The 20,342-nt window shown below is 37.8% G+C and overlaps 1 protein-coding gene across 1 annotated transcript; it reads right to left on the minus strand.

Annotated features, from left to right (window-relative positions):
• Positions 1-454: 454 nt before the first annotated feature.
• On the minus strand, positions 455-8,673 carry LOC110825514 (uncharacterized). The gene is made up of 10 exons (XM_088215729.1): positions 8,275-8,673; positions 7,516-7,610; positions 6,255-7,130; positions 6,072-6,171; positions 5,831-5,989; positions 4,894-5,688; positions 2,396-4,801; positions 2,247-2,313; positions 1,388-1,527; positions 455-1,279 (listed from the first exon to the last, which is right to left on the minus strand). Exons 1-10 carry the CDS (start codon positions 8,348-8,350, stop codon positions 954-956), a joined length of 5,040 nt encoding a protein of 1,679 aa, XP_088071855.1. The 5' UTR covers positions 8,351-8,673; the 3' UTR covers positions 455-953.
• Between the last annotated feature and the right edge of the window lie 11,669 nt (positions 8,674-20,342).

A 20,342-nucleotide genomic window follows, 5' to 3' on the forward strand; every position in this document is an offset into this window, starting at 1 on the left:
TCAACCTAATTTGGTGGAAATTCAAGTTTGTCCAACGTAATATTTCATTAACAAAAACAATAGATGAATAATTCATCTATTGCAGTTGATAGAATTTGAAACAAATTTATTTGAATTCTACAAAAGTTTTCATATAAGTTCAATTTTTATTACCTCCCAAAAAAGTTTACATAGTTCCTAACTAAAATAGATATATGAATTTACAAATAAATTCCGCTATCTATTTGTGCAATTCCACAATAACTAGAGTAGAAATGCTTAATGAGATCTGCTTTAACAATACGCAACTCATTTATACAAATTATCCCAAAGGAAGCAACTAGACGATGCAAATTAAGCCAAAAATAACTCAAAACTCTCACGAACCTGTCAAAGGAAAACCATAAAGATTCCTTCCAAAACCAACAAGGTTGCCAAGAAGCCCAACTTTTTATACACAAGTATAAAAGGACACTTTTCAGTAAGAGGCAAACCATTTTAAATTAAGCATCTCACAAATATCTTTTGTTAGTAAAAATCTATTTCTTCTACTCACAATTTAAATTTCATCGGGTGAAAAAAATACAAGACTGATGGTTATGTTGAATCCTAATGGTCGGCAACTGCAATTTTTCCTGATCTTATTGAAACTAAGACTTAATCTTTCCATATGACAAGAGTAGCCTAAATAAAACTTAAAATTAGAGCAGCTCCAGCCTCATCCTCCTACCATATATCCTAAACTACTACCCTACAAAGAATCTATTACGCACCTTAAGACATCCTCCGGGCAGCTGCCTTGGCAAAAAGCTCTTTCCGCTTCTGTCTTCTGCATCTCGGGATGTTTGCATAGAGCTATGTTTATCGAATGAACTATACAAAACTATCTAAAAGTAAATGGAGAACAATTTACAAAAAGATGTACAAATATGTGCCAACTGCGGAGAGATATACAACTCGGAGCCACAAACCAATTAATCTTCAAGACGTTGGATCTCACCCATCAGGATACGGTTACTGGAAACCTTGAAGCCAAGGAGAGAAGGATCTATCTGTCTTCCTTTTTTTCCTTTCTTTTTGCCACTTTTTCCCACTTGTGCACCATCAGATACTTCCTGGGCCCCGATCAAGGTGTCAGGCTCAGGATGTACAGGTTTCTTAAGCACATCCATGAATGTCTCTGACACTGAAGCATCACTACAAGACGATGTCCTCCTAAAATTCACATCTTTCTTGCTGGATGCCTGAGTTTCAGAGGTTCGAGGAGCAGCCGGTATCCCTACAGACTCCCGCCTTACTTCTGAAAGTTACCAGTCTCCTCATCATAAATAAACCATCTATGATTGAATATATATGAAACCAAAATTCTATACACAGGTGTAACTGTTCAAGTAATGTAATCTCATACCATTTGAAGCTGCAAGGTTCATTGAACTTTTTTGCTTGACAAATGCAACTGGGGTTGAATCGAACAAAACATCCTGAGATGATGCAGCCCGTGATAAAGGCCGCCGCTTATGCAAAGTATTGTCAAACCCTTTAGATGACCTATCAATCAAAAGTGGATATAAATAGAAGTAAAAAAAAAAAAAAAAATAGCAAAAATGTCCATTTATCGAAACCCAGTAGTTCCTCAACAAAGTAATATCCTTCAAATCATTGTGCTTGCTCAAGTAACATTTTCCAGCAATTCCATCAATTATAACCATATCCTGAACAACAGGTGCACAAAAACATATCAAGTGCTGCGAGTTATTTAATGGGCATGGCCATTAGATTTTACCAATCTTTATCATGTTTCCTGAAATACCAGTCTTCATTCTATAGTTTGCATTATAATTGAGTATAACTTGACCATGCCCATAACTTTCCACATGATTGCAACACCAAGTCATGCAACACAAAGTAAAACCAATTACAAATAAGTATGCTACATAATTTCCATTTTCCTTGAGATGCTATAATAAAATAACAAGAAATCAATAGTATTGCCAAACAGTCATGTAAGATTGAAACCAAACTAATTAAATCTCAAGCATACCACCCAACCACCCAACTTCCCAACTTTCTTTTGAGTTTATAATGAATTAACAAGAAACTATCAATTTTTCGCTCATCAAGTAAGACTCTTCCCCAAGCAAAGAACCTGAAGTTGCAAGGCTGTGTTGATAAACTGATTCCCTGAGCAAATATGTAGACAACTTATTGGGCATCAAATTCATGACAAATATCAGTCCAGCAACATGAAACAAAGAAAAGAATCCCACCTCACATTAGAAACATCCTCTCCGGTTGATTTGTCCAATCCAATTTCATATGAACTGACAATCCCACCTGCAACATTTAACACTCCTCCTGAGTTTCAAACATTAATTATAATGATGAATCACAGAAAATAACAGATTTTAAATATTACCAGAACTACTAAGCGAGCTACTCCTGCTATGGGCATTAATCTGCAGCCTCCCACCATCCATGGCTTTTTTTTTTTGCTCTGTCTCTAAAAGGGAGCTGCTTGTTGCTTTGGAGCCATACCTCTTTCCTTCCTTCCCTCCTTCCAGCTCTACCAGGTCTTTATCCACGCTTGATTTGGCAATCAAATGAGAATCCGTGTAAATAGCATGGGAGAGATCCCGAGCACCTAATAACAAAGACTGCTCATCTGCTATTGCTCCCGAATTCGATCTAAGGAGTAACCTTTCACCATTTCCAGTACGATTTACTTGTTCATTCAAAGCAGCACCAAAAAAATGATTCTGCAAGATGGCACCTGAGTTGGAATTCTGGAGCTCTTCCACAAATAAACTATTTGAACCAGTTTCTTTAGGAAGGGAAAAACTTGAAGTATATTGCTCAGAAAGAGGATCAAAGGTCTCATGTCCTCTAGAAGATGCTTGAGGATATGGATGATTGATTTCTAATGACTGTGTAGACTGTACGCTCTCAGCCTGACGATTGAGAAGGTCGAACAGCACTAGCTTAGACTTCTCCTCAGCAGGTACAGAAGCCCAAATAGTTGGATCTGAAGAGATCACAGAATTTTCTGACATTTTCCTCTGCTTTTCACCCTCAAAGTGAAACTGTTGGATTGGATTCTCATTCCAACTATTTTCTACCTGCCCTTTATTCCCAAGGCGGTAGCTGTCTATCATACCTGAACGGGGAACATAAAACTCTTCTGAAGGTATACCCGAAGAAAAAGAAGCAACCTGGTCATTTCCATGCATGTAGCGGTGTTCTGGTAAATCAAAAGCATTCACATTTTCCAAGTTGATGTTAGGTGTGCCAGAAGCAATGGGCATTTTCCTCTCAAATGAGGTAGAGCTGTGCTCAAAAAGCTCTCGCTGATGCTGCTCCTGTAAGGCATGATTCCATTTAAGTTTGCTGAAGTGCTCCTCAACAGAGGAAAGCCTCGGCTGTTGGTGGTAAGGATCGGAAGCACTAAATCCTGCAGATGGAGGCAGATGATGACCAACAGGATTACTGACAAACTGATCAACTTCACCAACCGACCATGGTCCAGCAACACGCCTTTCACCATCCATTCCTAATTGCTGCCTCAAAGCCATTGATAATTGTTGTGCCTGTATCTGTTCATTTTGCATGCGAAGTTGTTGCTCTGGAGGCAAAATATTACCATGCTTTGCATGTGATATAAGGTCCAACAAATCACTCTGCTGTCCCCGCAATGCACTCTGGTTAATCTTAGCTTGGATTATCTGCTCCAATGCTGGGTCTAGGTGCCTTGACGAGTTAAAATTGTACTGTTGAAGTTCATGAAGGAGATGCATCCTCCGTTGAACTGGATCAACTACATCATCTCTCAGCATGTCTAACTTTGGTTGCCCATAACCAGGATCAGACATCTGATGCTGAAGCAACCCTTCAAGAAGTAGCTGTTGAGCATGAGATTGCTGCTGCTGCTGCTGCTGTATCAATAACTTCAGATGTTGGTTGCGGAGCTGCTGCTCCTGCTGCTGCTGCTGCATCAACAGTTGCTGCTGCATAAATTCACGCTGCTGCCGAAGCTCAAGCTGCTGCTGGAGCTCAAGTTGCTGCCGGAGCTCAAGCTGCTGCTGAAGCTCAAGCTGTTGCTGAAGCTCAAGCTGCTGCTGAAGCTCAAGTTGGTGCTGAAGTTCGAGCTGTTGCTGAAGCTCCAGCTGCTGCCGGAGCTCAAGCTGCCGCTGCTGCTGAACTTTAATTTGAAAAAGATGGTCCAGATCTTGCACAGGATGATGAAGTGACTGCTGAAGATTAGAATTTTTACCCTGCAAAGCAGCAAAACTGGGTATTTGCTCTACCCCCACTCCACTAGCATGTGAAAAAGAATGATTTAGATGATCCTGTTGCTTAAGATGTTCCTCAAGAAACTTTTGGGAGATCATGTGCTCTCCCAAGTCAAGGGCATTGAACTCCTGTTCCCGGTGAGATAACTGACGCACATCCACAGGACCTAGATGAGCATTGGGGTAGCGATCAGCAGACCATGTTTCCAGAAAAGCAGGTTGATCCACCATGGTTCTGAGAGAACTCTGATTAACAAAACCAGCATCTCTCTCAAGCAAATGATTGCTGAACTGACTTCGAGAAGCTATGTTCGAAGCCATGTTGGATGACTTAGAACCCCTTAAATCAGAGGTCTCTTGGAGCTCAGACATTAACAGACCAAAAGGATGTAATTTATCATCCTGAGTAGGCACTGAAAATTCATCTGCTGGAGAAGGATTACTCATATGATTGGAAAATGAACTACTTATGTCAGTAGCAGGAAACTTCAACGGGTCACCCTTGCTACTACCAGGCCTTCCAGGAAAGACAATTTCTACATTAAAGAAGAAAATCAAGAAAGATAAATAAGAAGTAAAAAATAATAATAATAATAAAAGTAATAGCAGATCAAGGCTATTAACATGCCTTCATCTTGAACAACAAGATCTTGGAAGCTCTGATCATCAGAATGCTGAACGTTGGAGCAATAACCTTCATTTACACTTGACTGGTCATTGACACCAGAAGTACTTACAACAATAGATGGAGCCCTTTGCTGCTCATTTATAGCTGCAACCCCCTTAAAATAAGGTGCTGAACAAGAACTTATGCTTTCTTCCACAATGCCTTCAACAGCATTCGATAGTTGCATCCTAGTACCAACATTGGCGTCAGATCTTTGCCTTAGATGTGGCATGACTTCACCAAGTTCCTTAAAAGGCGATCCATCAGGAGCATCTGACAATCGAACAGGTAAATCGGTTCCAAAATATCCTTGCTCAAACCATGTAATGATGTCAATCCCCAGATAAGGTCCCTGAATTACACCCTGGGGATCAAGATAGCATAAACTTAACTCCTCAGGTGGGAGAACGGTTTCCACTGGCCGTGTGCCCTTTACCTCCAGATGGACCTGGTTGCTGCTTGCGATTTGAGGCTTTGATGGAAAATCAGACAGAGAACCTGATTCTTCCGGAAGCAGCTGACTCCCAACTCCAGAAATAGCTGCCTCAGTAACTTCCAACTTAGCATATTTTGAAGCTAAATCCACCAATTCTTGCTTCTCGAAATATTTTAGTTCACAGATATTCTCTCCAGCACCATTTATCTCACCACCACCGCTGGAGTTGTATATTTTCAAAGCTGATGGCACTGAAACCTCAGTTGCAGCACCATCAATGGCGGTAAGATGCTTATCACCATATTTAGAAGTGTCCCTTTCTGAAATGAAAAGCAGAAACAATTACAACCATAATAAAAAAAATACATTATATTTGCAGGAGGAATTAATCAGCCACTGTCAACAAATACAATCAAGAACATTTTCTTTCCAGAAAGAATGAATGAAATGGCATTTTTTTACCCTGGACAGTAACCTTCTCCTGATCAAAGGTAACTGATGTGTCAGCATCATAATCTCTACGAGAACTGTTTCTAGATAGCTCCCCAGAGATTTTAACCATTTCTTCAGAGTTGTCTAAAGAACTATCTTTGCCCTCAGTTAATGCCATGTCACCAATCCCTGAAAAACAACAAATATCTGCATCAGAAATAAGTCTTAATATTCTATTAGCAAAGGACGAAGAAAGTGACACTTTGATTACCTCTAGCACTATCATTTGTCGCCCCATTCCTGTCTCTGGATGAGTACTGTAGTTCTCCACTGCTTGTAATTCTTCCCTTCCATATATCCCCAAGGACAGACTGCAAGCATCATAACCAATTTGAAGTGACAATATATATAAAACTTTGTTACCGAGTAGAAAATTTAAGATACAGTAATATACCTCCTCCTCTGCATCAGGAGCAACAAAAGCCAATGGCTCAATAGCAGATATCTGTGTTATTGACGATACTTGGTCCATGCCATCAGGTACGGTATCAAAATCTGGAGAGGTTTTTTGTTTCCGATAAATGTCAAGAAGTTTTCCTCTTGGGTAGCAATATACACTAGTGGGCTGCCCAAATTTAACGTATGTGCCGCTATTTCTATCAACAGGGGCAAAACCGATGGCAGAGTTAGAGGGAGGCCTTCCAATCTGGAGGCTTCCACTAACATTACTGTTAGATCTTCCTCGGCCAGGGGCAAAACGCACACTTGATCCTTCCATCCTTCCCCTCTCCAACCCAATTCCTTGGACAGGGCGATATGGTGCAGATCCACCAGTATGAACTTCCATACGATGGCGTGGTCTCCATTTATCACGAGCATCAGTATCACGCTCAGAAGCCACGCGGTTGCCGCTTACAAATGATTGTTTATCAGTATGAGTATCTTCCTTCTCAGAATCCATTCTCTTCTCGGTCCGAGTTTCCTTTTCTCTATCTTCAGGACCCCATCTTGTGGACCACTTGCTGTCTCTTCTGGATTCAAGACCTGAACTACGGGTATTGCTATCATGCCAACGGTCAGAAGAAGGCAAAGATCTACCTTCAGAAGCATCCCTAGCAGAAACATCAGTTCGCCGTTCCTCTTTTCTGCGATCTCTTCTACCAAGTAAGCCTGTTTCTCTCTCCTCTTCACGCCAGCGGCGACTATTTTCAACATCAAGGGAATTCTTTCTCCATTCTTTCTTGTCCTGGGATCCATCTAAACGCCAACTGTCCTTCGGGTTTGGATCAGTTGAGCTTCCATGTGGCAAAGAATTTGGTGCTCGAATTTCCTGTCATTTTTTTAACACAAAACATACTTATCAGACCACAACTGAGTTTTAAGGTATAGTAGCCAGGAAATAATCTGAAACAATTATGAGAAGCGGCAGAAAGTATAACAAGCAGCACAAGAAACTGCTACATAACACAAGTTCTCTTGAATAACCGAGGTGAAAAAGTAATGAAGTCAAGTAACAATTGCCAACTCTTAACACCCACCAAATCCCCCCTCCAATAAAAAAATGGAAAAATAGCAAAACATTAATTTTCAAGTAACATGCAGTCTGTCACATATCAGTGAGTAAAAGTTGAATAGGCCATTTCCTCTCATATAGCTAAATCAAACAACCAATGAAGTTAAATATATTAAAATAGAACAGTTCAAGATTCTCATACCCCAGATGTTCCACTTGTCAACATCTTTGCATCCATCGATTTTGAGTAAAGCCACTGAGGAGAGAGAGGAATGCTGCTTTCTGATGCTACTTGATCTAAAACCAATATAGAAGGGAAAAGTCACGAATTTAAAAGAGAGATGGAAACTATAATCTGCTAATGATAATTTAACAGTACAAATGACCCTACATCCGACCACCATTGGAATGAAATGATAAGGAAAAATATACATCATTCAGCTCAGAATAAAAGATGGAAACCAAACAGATAAAAAGAGATAATAGTTCATAACAAACAACTAAGCATTCCTAACTCAATGGCACAGCTCAAACTCAGTGGCCACTGTACATATATAAACTTCAAATAATCACGTAATACATAAGCAGATGACTAAAAGAAGGTTTGTCCGTCAAATTCAAATCTGCAAGTGAGAACAACTGGTTTCGATTCAATGATTGAACAATTTTGAATCATTTTGTTATTAGAAAGTAACGCAAAATAAATAATAGAAATGAGAACAACAGGATCTCAAACCAATCTAACAAGAGATGCCAAGCCAAAAGAAGCAAGGAAGTCAACGGAACCACCTAGATATTGAATTTATGTCCTCCAAGTACCAAAAATTTGATACGACAGATCGATGGAACACAACTTAAAATTCAATAACAGAAAGAGAAGCATAAAAGATAAAATCAACGTAAAATGCAATTGAATAAATGGAAGGGACATGTAGCATAGAGATGAAGCAAGAGATTTTACCTTTGACGGAGCAGTGCTCGTCAATCGTCTGGGAGGAGAGGAGATCATCAGGCAGATCGAGCTTTCTGTCAACCATCGTCGTCTAACGCCTAAATTGCAGGAAGTTCGGGAAAGAGATCGAAGAAATACGAGCAGAATACAGCTCTGAAATAACTTATGGATATCAAATCGAATGGCTCGGGGACTCGAAGAGGATAAATACTTTCTGTGAATAGATGAATAATCTGAGAGATGGCAAAAGAGAGATCGCTAGGGTTTGAGGAATTGCAGGGTTTGGGAAAGAGGGAAAATATGCAACCAGAGAGCGAGCGAGCGAGCGAGCGAGACACAGAAAGAGAGAGCGAGACAGAGACGGAGACGGTAAGGGTTTGGGTGAGGCGAGTCGGGTTGAGTTGAAATCAATTTTTTCTCCTTTTTCTTTTTTCATTTAAGCGTTATCTCCAATTTTCAATAATCTAATATTAATATTTTCATAATGTAATAATATAAATACTATAGCTTGTTAAAAAATTTTAATTAATTCAGCTAAATAATATTACAAATTTTTAAATGTATCAACAGTAAATATTAACATTTTAATATCATAATTTTTGTACTTTAATTAATTTTTCTTTTGCTCCAATTCGACTCTCTCACAATTTCTTAATAAGTTAAAAATATATATTCTCAAATAATTTTTTATTATAAAAATTATTCTTACATTTTTACGTAAATATACTCTTACATTTCTTAATAAGTTAAAAAATATGTTCATAATTTTTTAAGAAATGTATTTTTTTATTCCTATTCGTTTTCTCAATCATCATTTCATTTTTTTAAATATGCACATGACTAAATATTGTATAAAAATATATCTTATATTTTTAAAAAAATTTCAATGTCAATTTATTTAATGAATTATTATTAGTTGTAGGCGACTAATTATTTTATGTTATTCATGAAATTTAATATTTATTTTTTATTTAAATTTTTTATATATTCTCTAAAATTAAACTGTTTTATGAGTTTTGATTTCTTTAATTTATTAATTTTATGTGATTGTTTTGATATGGTTTTGGTTTTTCTGTTATATAATTTTATAAGATTTATCTTAATAAAAAAAATATTATTTATTTATAAAATTTATTTTGATGTGAAAAATATTATTTATTATAGTGTTATTGGTAATGATTATGTGGGATTTCTACAATTTTTTCTCACTTTATATTCTTTATTAAAATTTTTATTTTTATGTTAAAAAATACAAATAAATAATTCGATTAATATATATATTAAAACTTAATAATGTTTAAAAATTAATAAATAAAATAAAAATAATTATTTTAATATTTATAATTATTTTTAGTATATACGATAGCTTCTGTTTTTTAAAATGATAACATTTTTTTATAATTATTTTTACAAAAGATATTACAACTTATTTACTAAAAAAATTTGACTGAAAAACTTTTATAATAATACTTTTACTAATAGTATAAGATAAATAATGTCAAATGGACTTTAAGACAATGTTATTATTTAGAATTATAAAAATATATTAACGATAATCTTGTAAATAAAATAAATTTAGCAACATCACTACGCATATTATTAAAAATTGTTTACTATAAATTGTTTAGATAATTGTGATGTTCATCAAAGTTACATATAATATTTGTGCGATAAAAAACTTAAAAACTAAAAATCCAACCTTTACATGAGTGATATAAACATAATGTATCAATCTTCATATTTAAACTTAATATAGCTTTTCAATTATAGAATTTTATGATAGAGCATAAAAACTTATGTTTTAAATGTAAGGCCTTAATAGGATAGAGGGATAGACGGTGGGGATCAGAGTTATGATGGATGGTTGGGATTAGGGGAGAGGTATATATATATATATATATAATTGCAGTAAATTAAAAAAAGGGAAAAAAAGGGCCAGAAAAAAAACAGAAAAGGAAAAAAAAAAAGAACAGAAAAGGGGGGAAAGAATAAGAGAAATTGAGGAATCGGGAGGGAGACTGAGAGGAAGTCAAAGAAGAACAATTGAGTTATAAGACTATGGAAGTAAGAGGTAAATGAATTTGAAATTTCAACCTTTGTGATGGTAAATCGGTATGGACTTGGTTATGTATTCATTTGTGAGTTTGGAAAAAATAGAGAGATGAGGAGTGACAAATGAAACGAGTGTGTGTGTGCGGTGGATTTTGAGAGGTGATACACCGATATTGGTGACAACCTGTAACCTATTTGAGGTGCCGATATTGATGTCGATGGTAATGTGTGTCTGGTGGAGTTCAGGAAATGGTGCGCCGATATTGGCAACGACTTGAAATGTACTGGAGGCGTCGATGCTGGTGGTGGTGGGGTGTGTGTGTGTATCTAGCCGAACAGGGACCGGTGTGTGTGTGTATGAAATATATTCACTAGTTGCTGGTGGTAACGTTTAAATGCTTGTCGGGTGTGTGTGTATGTGTGTATGAGATATATTCACTAGTTGCTGATGGTGAGGTTTAAATGCTTGTCGGGTGTGTGTGTGTGTGTGTGTGTGTGTATGAGATATATTCACTAGTTACTGGTGGTCTGGTTTAAATGCTTGTCGAGTGTGTATGTGTTGTTGAGATGTGTGTGAGTGGCTGAATTAGGGCCAGTGTGGGTGAGTATGAGGTGTCTTTTATGATTATTGGTGATATTACTGAGATGCGTGTGTTTGGCAAAATTAGGGTCGGTGTGTGTGTGTGTGTGTGTGTGTGAAGTGTCTCACGAGTGATGGTGGTATCATAAAGGAAATGGAATTATATATATGTGTTGATGTTGTGTTGGGAAGAAGTGGTACGGTGGTGTGTGTGTGTGTGTGTGGCTAATTACAGGTCGGTGTGTGTACAAATTTTAAGTAGTTGAGGTATTTTGGGAGTGTTGATGTTGGGCCTGTTGTTGGGAGAGAGTGTTAAGGGTGTGTGAGTGCACGGATAGGGAAGTGTGGGAAGTGGGTGTTGGGAGTGTGTTAGGTGAGCAAATGACGCATTTTATTGGTGGTGAACGTGGTAGTATTATTGTATTGGTTGTAATAGTGTGGGTGGATGGATATATCAGGGAGTATGTGGAGAGGTTGAGGTGATGTTGGATAGGGAGATGGGGTGACTGGAGAATTAACTAAGGGTAGGTGAAATAGTTAGGAGAGGGTTACAAGATACAATAGATGGGGAATGGGAGGAGAATTGTGTCATAAGCGTAGGTAGGACATGGGGTTAACGGTCTTTATGTATTTTCATACTCTGTTTGAACTTTGAATTTATTTCACTATGCTATGCGCTCACTATATGTCATTGCAGATGTAGTAAAACGAAAAGTATAGCTAAAAACTCAGGTAGTGAGACAATACTTAGATGAAGTAAATTGATAGTATATTACTCATTAATTTCCATTTATTACTTGGGATAGTAAGTTGTAAATCGAAACACTAAAATTGCTTGAGGTAGACTCAACGAGTTACATGTATACTGAACTTTTAGTCTTTGATGCATTTGTGGATAGAACTTAATAAAATACAGGTGGAATAATATTTTTGAAACACCAAAGGGTGTTATAGTTAGTATTATAGTAAGTTTATAGGGTTTAATAATTGTGTAGTAGGTGGTAGGAATGTTACACTTCGAGTAACTGATGGGGATCATTGTCACGCATGTAGACAAAGAGAGTGGATGAAGAGAAACATAGGTCGTCCCCACATAGGATCCACACCAGCACCCCAGGATCCCCCAACGGCACCTCAGGAGGCGCCTTCTTTCCACCAAGTGCCCCTATTTACTTTTTAAGGACTGCCCCCTTTTCCATCTGTGCCACCCATTACCTACCAGAGACCCCTTCCATTTCGCCAGCACCACATTTGAGGCAAATAACGAGACACCAAGATGATTTCAATCGTTTGTGTAGGGTAGTCGAAAGCTTGGTGACAATTATTCGAGAGAGGGAATTGGGGGTGGAGACATCCTACATCTCAAAATATAATGTTAGTCAGGGGGGAGTAGACACAAGTAACATTGAGAAGTATCAGAGACTCAACCCCTCGGCATTTAATGGGGGCTCCGACCCACTAAAGGCTGAAGATTAGATAAAAAAAATAGGGAAACTATTCGATGTGATAGAGGTTACCCCTGAACATAAGGTACAACTAACTACTTTTATGTTGAGAGGTCTAGCAGAGCATTGGTGGAGTTTAAAAAGGGGAGCCTTAATCCCCCAATTGACTTGGGAAGTCTTTCTTAAAGTTTTCAATGCAGAGTACTTCCCATATTTTATTAGACAACAAAAAGAGACTGAGTTAGTAGAGCTCCGACAAGGGAGACTGTCGGTGGCAAAGTATGTAGAGAGATACATAAGTTTGGGATGGTTTTCCCCAGAGGATATGATGAATGAGTAGAAGAAGGTTGGGAGGTTTGAAAAAGTGTTGAGGCCGGAACTGTATCATCAAGTAGCGGTGTTCACGCTACCCACATATCAAGCACCATTAGAGAAGGCACAGCTAGTAGAGACTTTATACAGAGAACACATGGAGTACAGTAGAGGGTTTTCCAGCTCCAAACAGGTACCACCACAACTTTATCAGATAGAGAAGAGATAGAGGATAGTGCAAGATTTAACTCCAAGTCACCAAATAGTTGCGAGGAGTATAGATTGCATGCGTTGTGGTAGGAGTCATGGAAATCATTCGTGTACTACTATTAATCGAGGATGTTACTGATGTGGTAGCACCCAGCATTTTGTACAAAATTGTCCCCTACCTAAGGAGCCCATTAGACCATTGGTGCAGGGTCGGGTATTCGCTTTGATAGCTCAAGATGCAGAGGCGACCCCGAAGGTCATACAAGGTACACTTTATGTTTTAAGTTTTCCTACTTAATCAAATAAGTTCATAAGACCGAGTGTGTCACCATGGGAGCGCCAGTGTTGTTTGCAAAAAAGAATGACAGAACTATGCATATGTGTAACGATCTCAGAAATTTAAAAGAAAGTACATATAATAATTTGAGTGCGGAAGTGAAATAAACGTTAAAGTTAACATCCCTTACACGATAACTTAAAAGTACTAAACAAACATCACAGAATAAATTCTCTAAAAGAAATATGATAAATGGAAAAAATAAAGGAAACTATAAATTATCTAGCATATATTTGCAGACTTCTTACGGATCGGGCTCGAGAACAATGTCCTCCTGATCTGAAATGGTTAAATAAGGAGTGAGCTATACTAACCCAGTAGGGACATCACGCGATGTCGCCAGCACATAAGTAAAGATTGGTAGAAAACCAAAAATAACCAATGGAGCACTAAATTTAAACCAATACATTCATTAAAGTTAAAACTATTTACCCTTTTACTTACCATTGGAGAATATGTGAAAACAACTTATAAAGACAATAACATCATGCAGATCATAACTTCATGCACAATTAGTAACATAGAAATTTTATAAATTCATATTCATTGACAATAACTAATCATCACCATTTCTCATTTCACCAGCCTACTAATATCCATAGGGATCCATAGGGGTGTCCCCGTTATACGTGAACCCTTTTCCTTAACAATCTTAATTCCAAGGTCGTCCCCATACCCCGTCCGGTATGAGCGTCGAATGACCAAGTCTCCATATCTCGTCCGATATGAGACAACATTTACGGTAGGGTTCTCTATGAACCCGATTCGTCCACCATTTTTCAGGATATCTAGTGAGGTTGTCACCTTATCTGTTTATTAGATCACATCCTTTTTCTGTTTATCCTTAATCTCCGTTACCAAATTAAACACAATCACATAAATAATGAACATACATCCAGTAATATAATCATATCTTAAATCCCAAAATCACATAGTGGTCAAGTAATACAGTAATACATGCATTTAAAACTCTAAAACCAGATACCATCATGCCTTTAAACTGTAAAATAAATCAACAGGAATCAACAGAGAACAATTTCTGATTTCGGACTCCATTAGCAATTCGTAATTAATTATGCATATTTATCTAACTTGTACAAAACACCGCATTATTATTTATTCAAACTTGACATCTATGATAGGAAATAGGGTGATGGGTCATTATCTGATTTGACGCCGAAAACTAAATGGTTACTGCGCCTACGGGCGGTCCCTAGGTTCCCTAAATTTTTCTTCAGGAACTGGAACGCGCTTATGGTACCTATAAATGTCCCAAATAAACCCAAAAATAAGTCCCAGGACCCATTCGGCCAATTTCGAAAATCCAGCACGGCGGCTCCGCCGTGCTCCGGCGACGACCCACCTCGGGTTGGTTGTTTTCGACCGTTTTCGGCCGAATTAAGCCAAAGCTGCATCGATTCCTACGAGAAAACACACTTAGGGCCCTCGGTGGGCCAAAAAAATGTAGAAAACTGAAATTCACCGGCAGTGGGGCTCTCCGATGCGGCGGCACCTCCGGCTCACGTTGCGATTGGGTGTTTTGCTTCGCTCAACCTGTAGAGAAGAAAATGGTGATCAAAACGGTGAAAAAATTACATCGAATGGGAATCGGGAAGGGCCTCATTGGAGGTATTTTTCAAAACACCCTGCGGCGGCATCGCCGAGCTTCGACGATTTTTTCGACCAATTGGCTAGTTCTTTCACTCCGATTTGGCTATGGATGGTTTTAAAATTGAATTTCGTGCAAGAGGGAAAATTTTTACCTCGTTTGGAGGTCAAAAATTGCTCCGGTGCGGCGGCGGGTGGCGGCGATCGGCTCTCCAACGGCTGGGTTGTCTTCTCCGGCGAGGGGCTCTAGCGGCTAGGGTTAGGATTTGGGTGCGGATGAAGTTATTTATACCAATCTACTTTTGATCTGGGCCGTCTATCATTTTTAATCTGGACCGTCCAATCGCAATTAAATAGGGAGTGAATCTGGGCCGTTCATCGTAATTTAATCTTGATCGTCCGTACGCGATGCAATCTGGGTCATTCGTGCGCGCACGCGGATCGCCCACGCGGTTCCCCTCCCTCGTGGCCTCCTGCGTCAGTGCCTCTACCACCTGGTGTGTCCTGGTTGGTCGGGGCTGCTGACCGGACATCTGATATGGTGTAACTTTTCTAAATTACGTTTTGACCTCCGGTTTCTGATTTTTCTTTCAAAAATATTCTGGAACTCAAATTTTCACCCTTTTTTTCCAAAATTATTTTCAATTAAATACTTAACCAATTTTTCACCCTTTTTATTATTATTATTATTTTTTTTTTTATTAAATCAAATTAAAATAATTTAAATTAAATTAAATTAAATTAATAAATAATTATATTTATAAACAAAATAAATGTTGGGTGTTACTATGCGTATGTATATAGATTACAGAGATCTGAATAAGGTAACTATCAAAAACAAGTACCCACTTCGAAGAATGGATGACCTATTTGATCAGTTGTAGGAGGTCATGATATTTTCAAAAATTAACTTATGATCTGAGTATCATCAGTTGAAGGTTGAGACTGAGGACATAGTAAAAATGATATTTCGTATTAGGTATGGACATTATGAATTTCTTGTTATGTCATTCGGATTAATGAATGCACCTGCAATGTTCATGAACCTGATGAATTGAGTATTCAAACCCCTACTGAACCGCTACGTGATTATGTTTATAGATGACGTACTAATATATTCCAGAGATTTAGAAGAACACGCTAAACATCTAGTAATTGTGTTAGAGATTCTCCAAAAGGCTAGATTGTATGCAAAATTTAGTAAGTATGAGTTTTGGATAAAACATATATCATTTATAGGCCATATTGTGTCAGTAAATAGAGTGTTTGTGGATCCTGCAAAAGTGGAAGCAGTGGTAAAATGGGGAAGACGGAATACTGTGACAAAGATCAAGAGTTTTTCGGGGTTAGCAAGGTACTATTGCAGGTTTGTCAAGGGTTTCTTGAGTATCGCGACACCACTCACTCGATTGACTAAGAAGAATATAAAATTTCAATGGGATGATGAATGTGATATTAGCTTCAATGAACTTAAACAGAAACTCACTACAGCACCGATGTTAACTATCCCATCTGGTGAAGGGGGTTATGCAGTACAGTGATGCATCACATTTGGGATTAAGCTGTATGCTTATGCAACAGGGGAAGGTAATTATTTACAGGTCTAGATAGTTGAAGGCACATGAGAGAAATTACCCCACGCATGATTTGGAATTGGCTGCAGTGATCTATGTATTGAAACTGTGGAGACACTACCTGTATGAGGGGACGTTTAAAATTTACACAGATCACAAAAATTTGCAGTACTTATTCACACAGAAAGAACTGAATATGCAATAGATGCGATGGATAGATTTGTTAAAAGACTTTGATTGTAAAATCTAATATCATCTAAGAAAAGGGAATGTAGTGGCAGATGCCGTCAGCCAGAAGAGTACAAGAATGTTAACACATTTAATGGTAGCTGAGTGGGAGATACACAAAACTATACAACAATTGGAAATTTAGGATTAATGTCGAGGGAAATATATGCTAGATTGAGGGCTAAGTCGAGCTTAATCTAGATGATTAAAGAAATAAAATTAGTAGATACCGATCTACAAGTGATCAGGGAGAGAGTCGAGCAAGGGGTGTCAGTAGGGTATAGTGTGCATAGTGATGGGGTACTCGGTATGAGACTTAGATGTGTATTCTGAATGATACAGAGTTACAGAAAGAAATTCTTAAGGAAACTCACAATACAAGATTCGTCATGCATCCTGAGAGTATGAAAATGTACAGGAATTTACAGAAGCAATAATGGTAGAGGGGAATGAAACGAGACATCACAGAGTTTGTATCAAGGTGCTTGACATGTCAACAAGTGAAGGTAGAACATCAAAAGTCGGGGGATTATTGCAACTCTTATCGATACCAAAGTGGAAGTGGAAATATATATCTATGGACTTTATGATGGGGCTGTCAAAGACCCGCAAGAATCATGATAGTATTTGGGTGGTTGTGGATCGTTTAACCAAGTCTTTGCACTTTCTAGCAATGAAAGTGTTCGACTCAGTTGATCACTTGGCCAGGTTATATGTTAGAGAAATAGTCAAGTTACATGGTATTCCGGTTTCAATTGTTTTAGATAGAGACCCTCAATTTACTTCTAGATTTTAGAGGAGTTTATAGCAGACTGTGGGCACCCATTTAAATTTTAGCACGATTTTTCATTCACAGATTGACAAAAAAGCAGAGAGAACTATACAAGTATTGGAGGATATGTTACGAGAATGTGTTATCAATATTGGAGGAAATTGAGAAAAGATGCTACCTCTAATGGAATTCACTTATAATAATAGTTACCATGCTAACATTGGAATGACTCATTATGAGACTCTTTATGGTAGGCCCTGTAGATCACTCATTTGTTGGGATGAGGTTAGAGAGAGACAGTTACTTGGACCAGATTTGGTAAAAAAGACTATGAAAACGGTGGCGGCAATAAGAAAAAATTTACAGGCGACACAAAATTGGTAAAAAATGTATGTAGATAACAAAAGAGGGACTTGACTTTTGAGATAGGAGATCATGTGTTCTTGAATATATCTCTAATGAAGGGCTTGTTGAGGTTTGGGAAGAAATAAAAATTGAGTCCTTGATTTATAGGTCCTTTTGAGATTCTTGAAAAAGTGAGAACAATGGTGTATCTAATAGCACTCCCTCCGCAGTATGTCAGGTTTTATAATGTATTCCATATTTCAATGTTGCGAAAGTATCAACCTAATCCGACACATTATACAAACAGAGTCACTTCCATTGAAAAAGGATTTAACTTATGAAGAAAAATCGATTAGCATTTTGGAGTGACAAGAAAGGAAATTGAGAAGTCGGGTGGTGTCTATGGTGAAAGTATTATGGCAACATCACAATAATGAGGAGGCTATGTGGGAGCGGAAGGACGAGATGAAGAATAACTATCCGCAACTATATGAGCTAATATGCCAAAATTTGGGGGTCCAAATTTCTGCTAAATGGGGGAAGTGTTGTAAGGCCTTGATAGGATAGAGGGATGGATGGTGGGGATTAGGGTTAGGATGGACGGCTGGGATTGGGGGAGAGCTATATGTATATATATATATATATAATGGTAGTAAATTAAAAAAAAGGGAAAAAGGGAGGAAAGAAAAACAAAAAAGGGAAAAAAAGAAGAATATAAATGGGGGAAAGTGAGAGAGATCAGGGGAGAGAAGAGGAGAAATTGAGGAATCGAGAGGGAGACTGAGAGAGGAAGTCGAAGAGGAACAATTAAGCTAGAAGATGATGAAAGCAAGAGGTAAATGAATTCAAAATTTCAACATTTGTGATGGTAAATCAGTATGGACTTGGTTAGGCATTTATTTGTGAGTTTGGAAAGAATAGAGAGATGAGGAGTGACAAATGAAATGAGTGTGTGTGTGCGGTGGATTTTGAGAGGTGATGCGCTGATATTGGCGATAACCTGAAGCGTGTTTGAGGCATCGATATTGGTGCCGGTGGTAGTGTGTGTGTGTGGTGGAGTTCGCGAAATAACGCGTCGATATTGACAATGACTTGAAGCGTATTAAAGGCGTCAATGCTAGTGCCGGTGTGTGTGTGTATGTGGTTGAACGGTGTGTGTGTGTATAAGATATATTCACTAGTTGCTAGTGGTGAGGTTTAAATGTTTGTCGGGTGTGTGTGTGTATGAGATATATTCACTAGTTGCTGGTGGTGTGGTTTAAATGCTTGTCGAGTGTGTGTGTGTTACTAAGATGTGTGTGAGTGGCAGAATTAGGGTCGGTGTGGGTGAGTATGAAGTGTTTTGTACGCTTGCTAGTGGTATTACTAAGATGTGTGTGTTTGGCCGAACTAGGGCCAGTGTGTGTGTATGTGAGATGTGTCTCACGAGTGATGGTGGTATCATGGAGGAAATGGAACTGTATATATGTGTTGATGCTGTTTGGAAAAAAGTATTGTAGTGGTGTATGTGTGTGGCCAATTACAACCCAGTGTGTATATAGATTTAAGGTAGTTAAGGTATTTTGGGAGTGTTGATGTTGAGGGTATTGTTGGGAGAGAGTGTTGAGGGTGTGTGAGTGCACGGATAAGGAAGTGAGGGAAGGGGGTGCTGGGAGTGTTTTAGATGAGCAAATGCCTCATTTTGTTGCTGGTGAACGTGGTAATATTATTGTCTTAATTGTAGTAGTGCACATGGATGGATGGATCGAGGAACATGTGGAGAGGTTGAGGTAAGGTTGGATAGGGAGACAGGGTGACTAGAGAATTATCTAAGGGTAGGTGAAATAGTTAGGCGAGGGTTCCAAGGTACAATAGATGGGGAATGGGAGGAGAATGGTGGTGAAGGCGTAGGTAAGATACCGGGTTAACAGTCTATATATATTTTTATACTCTGTTGAAACTCTGAATTTATTTTACTGGGCTATGTGCTCATTATATGTCATTACAGATGCAGTAGAATGGAAAGTGGAGTTGAAAACTCAGGTAGTGGGACAATACTTAGAGGAAACAAATTGATAGTATATTAGTCATTAATTTTCATTTATTACTTGGGATAGTAAGTTGTAAATCGAAACACTAAAATTGCTTGAGGTAGACTCAATGAGTTGTATATATATTAAACTTTTGGTCTTTGATGTATTCGTTGATATAAAATAATAAAATACATGTAGAATGATATTTTTGAAACACTCAGGGGTGTTACATTAAAAGTGTCAAAAATCTTCTTCAATAATGTAATATTCTCGTCAATCTCTCACAAAATTTCAATAAAATTTATAACTTAAATATTTTGATTATAGAAAACAAAAAACATTGTGCATTTACTCATACAACTGAAAGATTTTGTTAGTTTTTATTTATATTCTAAAAAAATGATACATCTCTAGTTATACACTGGTACCATAATAGAATTTATAGAAAATTAATATTTTATAGTCGTAATTTTTTTATTTTTAAATAGTTAGTGATGAAAATTTAAAGACAAGATTTATGATGAAGTCATCGACGATGTTGGATATGGTATTTGAAGCTTCAAGGAAAAAATAAATACGTTATGAAATAAGATAAGTGGTGA

Source organism: Carica papaya, chromosome 1, assembly GCF_054855325.1.
Source record: "Carica papaya isolate Zhongbai chromosome 1, ASM5485532v1, whole genome shotgun sequence".
Classification (NCBI taxonomy): Eukaryota; Viridiplantae; Streptophyta; class Magnoliopsida; order Brassicales; family Caricaceae; genus Carica; species Carica papaya.

What these genes read in the sequence shown, in the direction of transcription:
- LOC110825514 (XM_088215729.1), bottom strand. Translation starts at nt 8,350, where the DNA reads ATGGTTGACAGAAAGCTCGATCTGCCTGATGATCTCCTCTCCTCCCAG. An exon ending in TGACAAGTGGAACATCTGGG is followed by an intron (nt 7,131 to 7,515) that starts GTATGAGAATCT and finishes AAAAAATGACAG; the next exon opens with GAAATTCGAGCACCAAATTC. An exon ending in TCTTGTTGTTCAAGATGAAG is followed by an intron (nt 4,802 to 4,893) that starts GCATGTTAATAG and finishes TCTTTAATGTAG; the next exon opens with AAATTGTCTTTCCTGGAAGG.